The sequence below is a fragment of the Plectrocnemia conspersa genome, unplaced genomic scaffold, assembly GCF_051122295.1.
Source record: "Plectrocnemia conspersa isolate PC_06_02 unplaced genomic scaffold, ASM5112229v1 ptg000006l, whole genome shotgun sequence".
Taxonomy (NCBI): Eukaryota; Metazoa; Arthropoda; class Insecta; order Trichoptera; family Polycentropodidae; genus Plectrocnemia; species Plectrocnemia conspersa.
Genome location: NW_028277170.1, coordinates 17439909 through 17455218, shown reverse-complemented (window position 1 = coordinate 17455218; position 15310 = coordinate 17439909). Strand labels below are relative to the sequence as shown.

The 15310-nt window shown below is 28.2% G+C and overlaps 1 protein-coding gene across 1 annotated transcript in view; it reads right to left on the bottom strand.

Moving 5' to 3' along the window:
- LOC148234390 (uncharacterized) overlaps positions 1 to 15310 on the bottom strand; it is a 53798-nt gene that overhangs the window by 12341 nt on the left and 26147 nt on the right. The window contains exons 2-4 of the mRNA XM_088188401.1: positions 5560 to 5737; positions 4328 to 4778; positions 47 to 385 (exon numbers count right to left, since the gene is read on the bottom strand). Of these exons, the coding sequence (XP_088044527.1) occupies positions 47 to 385; positions 4328 to 4778; positions 5560 to 5620 (851 nt within the window). The 5' untranslated portion in view covers positions 5621 to 5737. The remainder of the gene's footprint in view (positions 1 to 46; positions 386 to 4327; positions 4779 to 5559; positions 5738 to 15310) is intronic.

Genomic DNA, 15310 nt, shown 5'->3' with positions numbered 1-15310 from the left:
ACACTGGTCAACCGACAATTAAATCGACACTTTAATAATAATTTACTTGTTGACTTTCGTTTCAGAGTTGACGTAATAGCTTTTGTACAGTCCGTTGGAAATCTCTCGGACTTTCCCCTTGTAAACGATGTATAAGATGTACTCTTCGTTTTTGATGAGATTTTCGTTCAGCACGATGATGAATTGTTCATAATTTGCATTTGCGATTGTTTGATCTATGGTCAGGCTTTTATTGGTCGCTTTGTTATAGACGATTATGTCGTTCAAGTCCAGGTCTTTTATATTGAACCGAATTTCATTCGTAGGCTTTACGCACTTCATCGTGATCACCGCCAAACCGTCAACGATTGGATTATCATCATCTACGTAAGGTATTATATTTAATCTGAAAGTAAATAAAATAATATATAAACAATACATTCGTTAACTTATAAATTCATAACATAATATGTTCTAATCAATATTATAGCTCTTGATCAGCAACAACATATGTATGTTAATTTCTTAGAACATTAAATACCTACAATGTTGAAAGAAAGCGACAAGCAATTGTCAAAGGAACAATAATAAGAAGAATATCTCTCCTATATTTGTAGTAATATAACACGGTAATAACACTACATAAGATTTTTGCGATACATATAATATAACTCGATGCATTATTAAAACTACAAGCTGATTTAAACTGTATCATTGTTATTTTTTTATTAAGATATGGTACATTTTTTAACTTAGGCATAATTAATCGTTTGCTTTAATGTTACGGCTGCTGTTGTTAATCTTTCACAAGGACAGTAAAGTGGTTTAATATTTCACAAGACAAAACATGCGTCATCTTGGACATCTAATCGATTCAATTTCAATGTTATAAGTATTGATAATACCATTTCACATAGATGCGTTGTTGAATATGGAATTAAAACTTACAAATTACTACGGCAATCGTCGCTCCGATGAGTATTTTGCTCATTCTGGAGTACCACAGGATTCAATCTGGGTCCTTTGCACTTTATTAACGACAAACATGCATCAATTATTAACTCGGAATAATTATTATATGGTAATGACCCGTAAAGTATTCGCACAAATTCGGAATCACTCTCAGACTCGCTGTGGAGGTGATCGATCGACAATCGACTACTGTAGTCGATGGCGAACCTTTTTGGGTTTGCGTGCCAAAAATCCTCAAATATTATTCCTTGATTGTATGGCGTGCCCAAGGAGTAAAAATTACCAAGATAGAAAAAATAAATAATTATTTATTTTTAATTTTATTTACAAGCTTAAAAATTACAATCGAGTTTCTTAAAAATAAAGTCGTAATCAATATAAACACACATCAATGAGATTTTTGCTGTTGTATATTCAATGACAACTCCTTAATATCTAGTTCATATTTCGTCACTTTTAGTAATATACACGACCAACTTGATTCATCAGTCATTCTCTTTCTTGAATTACATTTTATGAAATTCATTTCGGAAAATAATGATTCACAAGCATATGTATGAAGAAGAGAAAATTGATACTATTGCTCTTGCTAGTTTTTTGCATTTTTATTATTTACGTTCGTTTGATTTTTATTATTTATGTTCATTAATCGATTGCTTTCAATTATTTCCAAATCATTTCTCAAATTAACAAATTTTTGTTTCCATATCAAACTCGATAAATTGCATTTCAATGTCTTCTAGATTTAGCCACTAGAAAATCTCCAAATTGAAGTCATCTGCTGATAGTGTGTCTGGATATAAAATAAATTTTGATGTCCTGAATTGTTTGAATCTTAAAAATAACTCGTTGATTATCGATTTAATAACTACAGAAAATTCTTGTGCTAATTTGATTTGATCTGGCTTTTCTTCTGCAATTTTTTTTTGTATTTGGGAAGTATTTGTAAGTAAGTAAACAACAAATTACAATTAACATAATTTCAAATGAAAACAAACGTCAAAGGCAGTGCTGCCAGCATAAAAATTGTTTGAAGTGCCACGATAAAATAGTTGTTTACATTAATAAAACGATTGTCGTTTATCTTATAAAACATTTGATAATTAATAAAATGAAATAAATTAATAATTCACGGATTATTTAATCAAGATTTTAATTTTTAAATTTAAAAATAAAAAAAAATATTTTTGAGCTTGGAAATCGTTTGCGTCCTATCCAAATTCTCAAACGTGCCACCTCAGGCACGCGTGCCCTAGGTTCGCCATGCCTGGACTACAGCATCGCCAAGTGTCACGTTGTCATATTTTGCAAATCTAATTGCCATGTGGAACTCTCTTACAGTTTAGGCGGAGGTGTTTTAAGCAGAAATGCAATGAGTTTAAAGTGACATTCGAGCATGGTGGAGATTTTCTATGCATATCACTTATAAAGTTGCTAAAATGGGTGTCAAAAACCCGTAAATTTTAAATGACCGTAAACATAACAGCATGGCTGTCAATTATTCGAAGTTGTCAACTATTCCGATATTGAATAAAAAATAGATCAAGTATTCGAATAATTATTTTTTTTCTCTGTTTTTACCGATATTAATTTATTTCAGCAATTAGTGCCAAAAATCAATTATTTACCTGTAAAATAGTATTTAATTAAAAATAATTATTGGTTAATAAAAAATATTTTAATTAAACATGAATTACTTTTATAATCGTTAAACTTTTTGTATTTTATAAAATATGCATAACACAATGCTGTGCGAACTATGATCAGTGAGGGCGTCGAAAGTAAAATACTTTATTATTTTACATATATTTTGATCAGAAACGTCATTTTAGCTTTCTCGAATATTGCGATTGGCACAATATTAATTCGGAAATATGAGTATTTTCAGAAATTTTAGCATTTTCGCCTCTATTATTTTGCTAGTCGACTGTTAGTTGTTTTGATTAAGACTGTCTTAAATAACATAAAGCTAAGAAGATATATTTTTCAAAACAAAAAAGGTATAATTCGGCTGTAGATAATGTAACGGTACATTGAAGAAAAAAAATACTGTTGTAATACACAAATGTGTTTCGAGAGTTAGTTGGTTTTTGCTGTTTGTAGAAAACTATAATTTATAAATATTCCACTGTAATACTCAACAACTATTTAAAATAAATATAATTTAAAAATAAAGTTTCAAAATCAGATCTTGTGGAACAAAATAAATACGAAAAGCTTTTTCAGAAATGCTCAATTTCAGTTGGAGGTTAGTTCGGCTCAGGTAAAAATAATTTAAAAGCCTCTTAGCGAAATTGACACGAAATCTCTTACGTGTTAAAAGCGTCATAGAATCCGTCTATGAGATTTACGATACGGTAGCAGGTTAGTGGGCCATATTATTATTTCAAGGATTTGGTGTCAGAAATACATCACAGAAACTTTTCAATCAGAAATAGCGGTTGTATTATATAAATCAATATGTTAAAAACACACGCAACGGTCATCGATTTTTTTATAAGAAAAAGAGTGGGCACACACAAAATCTTCCCAGTTTGGATACGTGTATAAAAGTAGATAACTTCTGCTCAAGGCACCTTTCCGCTTCGCTTCTGACTTGGGACAAACAAAAGTTCAGCTGAATTCGAACCAAGTGGGACTAAACCAAGTACCGACCAAGACAAACCGAGAGAGCAGCTGCTATGGTAAAGTTATGGAGTGCGAAATTCAAGAATTCAACCCGCTCTACGGAGAAGACAATTAGAGACAACGTGACGCAGACAAGTCTTCGAAGACAACAAATCATACGTGTTTTCAAAACTGTAATAAAATATATAATAATAATTTATAATATCAATAGCTTAAATTATTAGTACTGAAATATCTACATTGAAGCATAATTAGCCAAAATACCGATACAGATCTGTAATCAACTTGTAGTTTTGCATCTAAATAAAATCATCTGATATTTGCGACTGCATTTGTACATATTAGTATATGAAAATTTAGATATCAATGCCTTAAGTGTCAGTTGTCTAACTACAACTTTACAGGAAGTAACCAAAACTGTGGTTTGCTTTAATTTAATTAATTGAAATTACGTTATAGTGAAATCTTTTACATGTACTTTCTTTTTTGATTGGTTAGCAAAATTATTACTTATTTTTACTCATTTTTAAGTTTTGATGGTGTAGGATTTTCATAGATTTTTTATCAGAATGTTGAAAGGAAAGTGTGGCATCATCAAGACAGTCAATTAACACTTAAAGCCATCGATATTATACTTACGCTGTGCAAATTACGATTGATTTAATCAACGCATAAAGCTATACCAATAATGTACATATTATATCATAAACATAACAATGAAACCGCTGCCATCATAGAATTAATCTACCTGTAATGAACCGGCAAAACGTCAGTCGGTAATCTATAGGTCGAAAGATTAACTCCGCTGCTGATTTCGTCTATCGGTGGCGAGTACTTCTCCATAGGAATAACAGTGCTGTAGTCGTTGAAGTTGTCATTCAGTACGTCGATCTCAAACTGATCGTTGGTTAGGTCGAACACAATCGGAAGAACGCTGGAACTTTCAGTCTTTGTAGTCGGCGTTTGCCCTTCGAACAGCTTTGCGACGTGCGAAAGCTTGGAGTCTTCGCAGGAGTATCTCCTCGGAGCTAAGTAATACGTACACAAAAACACAGTCAGTAAGGCCAGTATGATCAACACAGCCGTCAACAATATGCACAATCTTGAGACTATGTATCTCCTGTCAATGTCTTCTTGGTGACCCCTTGTCACCGTGTATTTCGTCGGCGAAGATGGCGTCGAATTGTAACCTTCGTAACCTGAAACGGTTATTAAGTAAATTTGCAATTAGTTATTGTCGTCACAAAAATTTAATATATAAGCTGTTCAAAAAATTTCTGACTTTCAAAATCGATACATAATCAAGTAACATATTGTACCCAAATAATAAATTCAATTGTAACATTTATACCTACATTTTTTAAATGCTTTAATAATATCACTTTAATTAATGAATTTTGTATTTTTAAGAAATAAGTTTACATGTTTAAAAAGGTGATAATCTGTAGAAAAAAGGTCCGGGGAATATAATAATGGGGAAAAAACGTAAACATGTTCAATGCCACGTAAAAATATTTCCAAAATAGATCAAAAAATAATTTAGACAGTTTTGACTAAGTAACAAAATATATTTATTGAACTAAAACGTATTCTTGGAATAATCAAGTCAAAAATAAAATATGAAAATTTCATTTCACCATAAAAATGAAAGATAAACACTTAAAGTTTGATAAGAACTACACATGTAGTTATTATATTTTCGAAATTTTTCAGCAAATGCAATTTTTAATACATGTTATTGTTTTACTTTAGTGACGATTTCAGAAAGTGTTATATAAAAATTGAGAACCGGTGCAATGCAATAAATTTATGATTACCTGGCTACCAACAATACATCTGAAAAGTTTGAAGTTAATTCAGAGTCTATAAAGACTCCAACATTTTAATCATATATCAGTATTTCTACATTTTTACATTAAACTGTGTATTAAAGAGTGATTTTTTGAACAACTACTTATGCTAAGTAAAAAATCAAATTACCCTCTTTAACGTTGCCGACCATGTTGGTATTATATGTATGCAACTCTTTCTTTTGAAACATATATTTGTTAGCACTGAAAAATTACACTAGTCACCTACGGCGATTCTTAATTAACAGTTCTCTCAACGCAAGTCGTCATCGTAACGAGAAATGAAGTCATTTCAACATTGTAGCAATCTGAAACAAAAAAATAAAACACATAATCAATAAAAATGTGATCAAAATCAACACTTTTAAAATAAAAAAATAAAATAAGAATAACGCAAAAGGTCGTTAATCACAATATATCAATAGCTTTTGAAAAATCTCTATAAAAAATAATGTAAATAATTCTATAAAAACAGGAAATAATTCCTAATCTGATTTTAGTAACTTTAATTTGAAATGTTTAAGGTATAATTCATGTACAGTCATAAAGATAAAATAATACCAGTAAACTTCGGTCAAATTTATAATTATGTATAAAAGGAGATATAGGAGCATGGCCTAATTATTATTATTATTTTTTAATCTTTTTCTAACCTGAGAGGCGTGAATCCAATGCGTTAGAACGGGATAAATCTATATCAACTGGGTAAGTCAATCAGATATAATGACTACAAACAAGTAACCACCAAACTTTTCAGTCTGGGAATCGGTGACTATATAATTAATTATAAATGACCGAATACTGTTAATGATAGGACGTAATCGAGAGCTCCTTTTAGCCACAAAACAGAAAAGATGATTCGAGGTCCAAAATAAATGGATCGTAATAAAGGTTATATTTAATATTTATACGAAAGTAAAAACGATATATCTTTGTGTGACTTCTAAAGAACTTATTTATTTTGGTTTAGTGAACAGTCCACAGAAAAACAATTGTCCGACCGTTAACTGTGAAGCTGTCATTTTATTTAAAGAAAATTCCAAGACACATTTATCACTGAAAGGAATTCTTGCCCTTCATATCTATGTAGATCGTTTCAATGCGAGTGTGTTAGAAAGACTTGTGCGTTAGGTCAGTAATGTTGATCTTATTCTATTATTACTTCGCTGTATTTTTGCCTCAGTACTGCAGTGGATATTGTGGACGTTATGTAAATATACATGAGAAATTAATAAATAAACCAAATAAACAATGGTTAACTTTCAAACAAATTAAAATAAATTATGTTTATTCAAAACAAGTATAAAAAATATATATTTATTTAACTAAATTTATCATAAAAACAGTGCATAACAATAAACATATAAATATACAGTGACAATGTCAACCGTTTTAGCCATCAAATGTAATAAATTAAACAGGAAAAAACGCCCGCAATGTCAATTCAGAGGCGAATTAAAAAATATTTATATATGCTGATTGCCGTTTCTTCATTGTTTTTTGTTATATGGTTATGTTTTGATTACTGATTTTCTAGTATAATAATTATCTAGCTGTATTATTTTAACCCTAAGAAGTTATTAAATTGACCATTAATTTGTAATCTAACAGAAAAAAATAGTAAATGTTTTGACTTGGCCGCTCAGTGGCGATACTATATATTTATAATTTTAATTTCTTCTCTAATTTAAAAAAAATGTGATTACTAAAAACATGAATAGAATTAATTCGAAGTGTAAATCGAAAATTGGTTTAGTCAGCAAAAACGCGCGTACGGTGAGCTCTGGCGTCATGAAATTTGCTTGTCATATTATCCACTATATCCACTTAATGTAAAGTACAAAACGCGACATTGCGCAATATATTGTAAAAATCCTGAGTGGACGCAGATCCACTCAGGATTAATTACTGATCAGTGAGGGCGTATATACAATAGCTAATAATGTTTAAAATATATTTTATATATAATACATAAAGATCGGATCGGTTTTGTGCGTGTAAAAATAAATTAACCACAATCGAATTATTGAACTGATTAAAATAAAATCTTTGCGTCTTGAAACAACAAAAGCAAAAACACAAAAATATGCGATGCACATATATTTTTGAGATTAAGCTTTAAACGATAAAAAAAGAATGGGCCTTTCTAATATATTGTTTCGTTCAACGAACAAATTCTTCGAATTTTGACCATATTAGATACCACCGATTAAAATTCGATTTACAAATGTTTTATGAAGGCGTAAACGCATTTTTATGTTGAGAATACGCGTCTCGTTGTCTCACATTTAAAAAAAATAAAAGCGCATAAAGAATCATGAATTTTGAAGCGGCACTAGTCACTTGAGTATATTGTGAGAAAAACGAATACATGTGTTGCTCAAGCATACAAATGTGTGTGTGTCTTTTTACATTATACAATTAGCTATTAGCTAAATAAAGGCGTGTTTTCAAAATCAATCAAATAAATTAACTCAAAACTTTTATTTTGATAAGATATTTAAGTATATTTATGCTTATTATAATAACAACAGATGGCAGTTGCTACATTATCTTAGCTTCTGCTTCAAATGTAGACGGTAAAAATATATGAATGATAAATGTTTCGTCACATTAAAATCTACGTTCTGGGCCTTCGGCGTGACATTCGTTTTGTTGTAGATGAACCGTGTAAATGTAAATTAAAGTGTACAAAAACGAGAATGAGAATAAGTATCATCTTTGTGAATATAACGGGAAATCTATACAACACAAAAACGAGTGAATAAGGTGAAGCTACTGAAAGAAGTATGAAAAGAAAAAAAGGCTGATGATATATGTGTGTGCGTATATGAATTTGCATGTATATTTGTATGTATTTTAAAATTGTAATATATTTTATACTTTTGGCAATCGTGACGCATTAGGTTAACCTGTCAGGTGTAATTTTAATAAATAAATACATATATATAGTGCGATGGAACTTAGGTCCTCTATAAGATACGTGTATTTTATGTTATCGAATGCTGCAATGAAGTAACTGCATACAGAAGTACGTTTCTCATGTGCCTAAGCATTTCCTGAATCAAAATAGTTATCAGATAATAACTTTTTCGCAACGTGTGTGAATTTTTCTTTGTTTAAGTCTGAAATCGTTGCACACATTCAAATGATTATTTTTTGGTAAGGCATTAAATATTAATCGCCGCAAGTATGATATAATATGTTGAGATATTTCGTAAAGATCTTGAAGTTTTCCTCGTTCAGACTTTTTAAAAATCTGTTAGTATTAAATTAGATCCGATTGATTTATTGTTTTTTGACATTTTTAAAGCATAATCTACCTAAAGACTTTAATATATGTGATCCCGTTTTCAGTTTATTCTCATTTGTTATGGCTTCTCTATAGTCTCTAAATAATTATTTAATAAACTCAGTTGGGCAATATTCTTTCAAACTTTCTAATGTAAATTAAAATTTATAATGTATATCAGCGAACTTTTAGAAACATTATAGAACAAACTTAAAAATTATTTCTTTCTTGACGATATGAATAATAAAGCATATATTCGCAATCGTTTTCTTTCAAACATGACTAAATCAAAGATGATCTCATTGATTTTAGGAGAAAAACTAACTATTGTAGAATTGAATTTGGTATTTTTTTAGAGTAGCCTATTCTCGTATGTATGTAAGTTTTAATTCCGTTTGCAGCAACGTATTTAATGTTCCACTGGATCCAATTTAACAGATATTTTTTATCACATGATTGAGACAAATCTTACCATTCAAGATCGTCAAGTCACCATTGAATGCAAGTGAAATAGCTATTTTATCAATCTAGATCTAATATCTGTAATTACTTAAAAGCATTACAGTATACGATTAAAAGGTATTTATTTTTTAATGTGATGAATGATAAACTATTGATCTGCAATCCTTTTCTTTGATATAAAATTTATCAAAGATGTTGACTCTTATATGACACTTATAATTAAATTGGAGTGCTAATCAAAAACTCTCCTCTTCCCTGGGTTTTTTTTTTATTGTTTGTAACAATGACGAAACCTCTTAGTTTAATTATCCATAATTTTTTAATCATTTGTAAAGCATCATAATTTATCGATTATTTGATTTTTATATTATGTATAGTATGGATTTTGAAAATATTTTATTTGTTATTACAATAATGTTTTTTTTTTTATTGTTTATTTATACACCATAAGTTTGAGATATAAATTAAACACAATAATACATATCTAAAAGAATAATCAGCCACTTTAAACTAATCTACAATATATTAAAGTTTATTCAAACAACATAAACCATTGCATTAAAGTTTTTCGATTTAGCATTTCTACACAGGAAACGGGTCAATATTAATAAAAATTAAACTGCATTTAAAAATTGATTTTTAATTATTATCAAATCAAAAATGTTCTAAAATAAAGTCAGCGATGTAATAAAAATATGACCTTATAAGAGTGAATCTTCGTGGCAATAATCATACTATACATTGCTACTATTATATTTTCTCTCGTCATAAAACTTTTCGTGGCCTACTTTCTGAAGCGTTACTTTCTTTCATTCTCCATACGAATAGGTAAATATTTTATTTAACACCTGTTGTCGGGTTTAGTTTCGTTTCCTTGGAAAATTGCCAGTTTTGATTGTGGCCAGTTTACAGTCGTTCCAACAATATTTTTTCGATATAGTTTACGACCTCTCGTGGCGAAAACATTCCGTGGTTAAAACGAATACTCGAAATAAAACTTTCGGTTAAACATATAAAAAACAATTTATTATTGTGCATTTTTAAGTTAAATGTGAAACGCATGAGTGTGATTTTGTGTTGATTTGTATTCGTGCCTCGTAAAGTTACCGGCGAGTTAACAGAATCGTGTGCGATTAGACATCGAATAACTGTTAAGAATGTGTATATGGAAATGAGAGATTTAAAGGATATCCTTTCGATTTACGATGCACCTTCCAAATGAATAAATTACTTATTATATTTTTTATATAAATTGTAGCAACAAAGCTTACAGTTAATTAATCTAAGAAATAATTGTATAAAAGCTTTAAGGTAAAGATTAAAATGTTTTGATTTTAAACTTCAACACTTTTCAAGGTCATATAAAAATAAATCAACAACAAATAAATCGTTTTTTTTTTCTATCACTGGTAGCTTAAAAAAGATACTTTTAATCAAGCTTACAGCATTTAGATATTTATATTATGTAATAGGCTATATTTACTAAAAATATAAGTATAATATTTATTATACACTAATTTCAATTGTAAATAAAATTATAGAAAATAATATTCTATAACTTTGTTTGTGGTGAAAAACCCCAGAAAACGTTTATAATTTCAATATCAGTAGATTACAGTACACAAACAAATTTATACATTTTGCCATTAAGATAAGAAATAATCATATCTACCAGTATTTTTTACTATAAGTTCTTGTTATTTTTATGGATATTAAGATTAAAATTATTAAGACAAATTTAATTCAATACAAAAATATACTTTAGTTTATTTTTAAATAATAATGCTGATTTCGTTGAAAATTTCACTTTAAAAATTCAAATGTTTTAAATAGTTGAATGCTGAGGAAATATTTCAATGCTGAAAATTTCACTTTAAAAATTCAAATGTTTTAAATAGTTGAATGCTGAGGAAATATTTAAAATAAACGTTTTTTGTATTGTGGTATAGGCTAGAAAATTATTTGTTACTAGAGAATCTTAATAAGAAATAACGATGTTCATATATTTGACACAACACATAGATGGATATTAAAAATAGGCACAGCTAATAGTTGTGAATTTATATTTATAATATAATATTCTTTGGTTTGAATAGCGTTGTTTGAAAGTAAAAATCATCAATACCGATAAAATGTATTTTATAAGACAATATCTTTCGATAAGAAAGAAATTTTATTTATGGTATCAAAAAATCGTAATATATGAGCAATATTTTAAAAGCCACCTATAATGTATCATTGACTCGACTTACGAAATGATTCATCATATTATGTTATTTGCACTTTCATCGATAAAGAAGCTCTATATGAATAATTAATACAATATTCTTAATCATGTTTATTAATTATTGACGTAGTGCGACAGAGAAAGTCTGTTTAATCACTTAAGAATCGCGCAAGGAGTTTTAAATATTATTTTTAAAACATATGCTTAATTGTTAAAATGAAAGTGAAAAATAAAAAAAACACGTAAATTTAAATTAAAAAGTACGTATTATAATGATAATTTTTTTAAAGATGCTCTAAGAGAGAATTATTTTCATTGGGTAGAGAACTGATGACTTTTGATCTAAAATATTTTTAAAATAATTCATGGATACTATTTCTATACATTTATACATATTTTTGGGTATACTTGTTTGTATGATATATTAAGCTATTTCACTTTTGAGTCAATTATCTATTATTGTTTTAAATCTACAAATGACAGTATGTTATTCTAAACATATTATTGTTCAATGGAATATTGCTTCAAATGTTTTTTATTCAGAATGAGTAAACATAAAACAGATATATAAGGAATTGTAAAATAAAAATAATACGTAGGAAGAGAATAAAATTAAAGCATCACGATATTCGTGTTGACACCGAGTAATAAATAATAATATCTTGCGTTCGCCTCTGATGCAAATACATAAAATGAGTGATGAATATGCATTTGTGATGCAGTCAAGACAGAATGTAAGCTACACATTCCTAATATAATGAGCTAGAGCTAAGCTCATTATATTTGGAATTGTCTGAACAAAAGACACGGTTAGAGTGTTTTCAAGATAAGTGTAAAAGAGAAGCTTATTTAAACGACGTTTCGTTAATGTTTGATTCAGTTTTATATTTGCTACTATCGTCGTCAATGATCTCATGAAATATTGTTATGTCATCAGCATTACGTATGTTGTTAATTGTCACATTGCAGACTTGAGTTCCCTTTAAATATTGTTTGGGTATATATTAAAGAGTAGAGATAGAACACATCCTTGTCTGAGATATCTCTTTATTATAATATTTTATGCTTGTTCTCCTATTGCGTCCTTGTCTTACATCAATGTTATTGTATAATAGTTTTAAATATTTTATTAACAATTACTATTTTGAACGAGTATATAAATAGTTGTATTCTAAATTGTAATTTTATCATACAATTTTTTTGGTTCATATATTTTCTATGATAATAAAGTTCGAGTTCAAATTGTAAATCAAGACACATATAACATGATCGTAAATATTATTTCTAGCAATGATTAGATAATTAATAGTAGTTGATTTAACAATGATACTTTAACAATCCCGCAAGAGTAAGACTATTGAATAATTCTCAAAATGCGTACATGATATAAAAACTAAATTATTGATAAATGATGATAGACTGATTTATAAAATTATTATTTGAAGCCATAAAAATGAGAATTATTTAAAATGGAACCACAAATATTAAAATCATGCTATGAAAATGTCAAAGAACAGTAAGTCAATCAAATCTGATTCAATAAAAAAAAAACCTGAACGAGGAAAACCTAAACATCTATACTAAATTCCTCAGTATAATATATGTAGTACTTCGCTTCTGGCTGCGATCAATGTTTAATGCCTTACTAAAAAATAGGAATTAAAGTCAGTGAGACAATATTTGTCATGCTGATGACGTCAATGTTTACTGAGACTATTGACGACCTTTTTAAATATCATTGGATTGTGTATCAAAAATAAATATAGTGGCCTACGAATATACAGCAATAAAAGGTAAGCTTAAAATTAGATTGAGATAGAATTGATAGGATGAATCATTTCAAATATCTATGGATGCGAAATGTGAACTTTACGAATTAATATAATATTTTGACTAGAAGCTTTTGAAATGTGGCTTTATAGGGGTATAGTTAAAGTTCCATGGGCTAAAATAATCTCTAATGACTGGATTCTCTCGCGGATCTGAGGTCTGAAATATGAACTTCTTCATATCTCAATAATGTGAAAAAATAATATATATTGATAGCGAAACATACGTCTATGAACGAAGATGACAGCATAAGTCTTTCATGCAGCATAGGACCGGGAGGAATATTTGGAATCAAATAATCAGTAAAGTGAAAATGACAAGAGAAATATGAATAATTATCTCAGGTAAGATAATATATAGATAAAATAAATAGTTTGTGGAAGTCAGATTAATAATTATTATCCTCTTGTTTAGAATTGAAGTCAACATGAATGAAATATAATTTATTCAAAATATTTGAGAGCAATCTACTACTTTATTTAAAGTTTAGTTTGTTAATATATCATATATTAATAAAATAAATAATGGGATTTGTATATTATTTCTTTCATAATCTATTCGGTAAAGACCTATTGTCCTCGTGCAGTGTTTGACATTTGCAATGAATCACATTTTTATCGTTGTTTCTGTTATTAAGTGTTAAACTTTTCGTATAGGTATGAGCCCCGTCGAGGTTTATGTATAGATGACCTCATGCGTTGATATTATATTATACTCGACGTTGCCTGTATTTTTACAGAACCGGTTTATTTTTCATTAAGTGCAAAGGGTCCACCGGTAAAGGTCCAAAAAATAAAGTTAAAGTGAAAACGTTTGCGAATTCGAGACACGATAAAGCTCAAGTTACACGTCGGCTGCAAAAATAATATTAATATTAAGCTATGGTTTTGACTCAATACAATACTGAAATGATGAATATTAAGTGTCATTATTTCAATGAGACAGTTTAGAACTGTCATAAAAAATATTTCAAATAAAATCGATAACTAAAATAAATAAAACGTCATAGAACTACTAAAATATGTTTATATATGATAATCTTTCATTGCAAAATTACAAGCGTAAGCCCAACGCGTTACAACGAAATAAACACAATCAACACTCATAAGTAATTAGTGAATAACTAGACTGAAATCATTCTGTAAATTAATGACACATATTTAAATATTTAAAACTTCATTAAAACTTACAATCGACTCGATTTTATTTTAATTATTCATATGAAGAATTTTAGATAAATGCTGTATCTCCTTTTAATACATAAGCTTTTTCAGTCAACTATCTATAAATATGAGTAACATATTTTGGGTGTTATCAAACAGACAGACTTTATAAATCAATAATCAAATTGTTATATTTGTATGTTCAAGTATTAAATCTTTTAAAAACATCAAGTGGCAGTGAGTACTATTTATTATTTTTATAATGAAAATATTTAATATTATAATTACTCTAGTAAAAGTAGAAATATTTAGATAGCTCAAAATATATTTCCAGCTAATATATTATAAAATAACGTAAACCATTACAGAATGTATGTATATTATAAACATAAAAAGGCGATTAATTAATCTTGCTCTTATTTTAAATATAATTTCACATACTATCTTTAGCTATTAAATATTTATCATGGAATCAAATTACAAAAACTATTTTTTAACGATTTACGATTCTATGTCACGGATTACATATTATATTTGATTTTTTTACGGTTTCTCAAATATATTCATCGTCATATATATTCATGTTTTATAAACTCTGAAAGTATATTGATAGGCTAATTAATTAATTTAAAACACAATAAAACGGCATTTAAAAACCATTAGATATACTTATAAAATGAGGTTTTTAGCAGAATAATTTCTACTGTTGTTTATAACATATAACCTTTCACTTGAAAGCTGCTAGTTTATTAATATCTACAATGTTGTATAAATATAATATGCATACAATACATGTACTTGACTACTTGAAAATAATTCTTATTTTTAAAAATTAAAATTAAATTAAGAACATCTTGATCTAACAGATTACTACAATGTGTCTTGATGAGCAAACAATACATAGTAT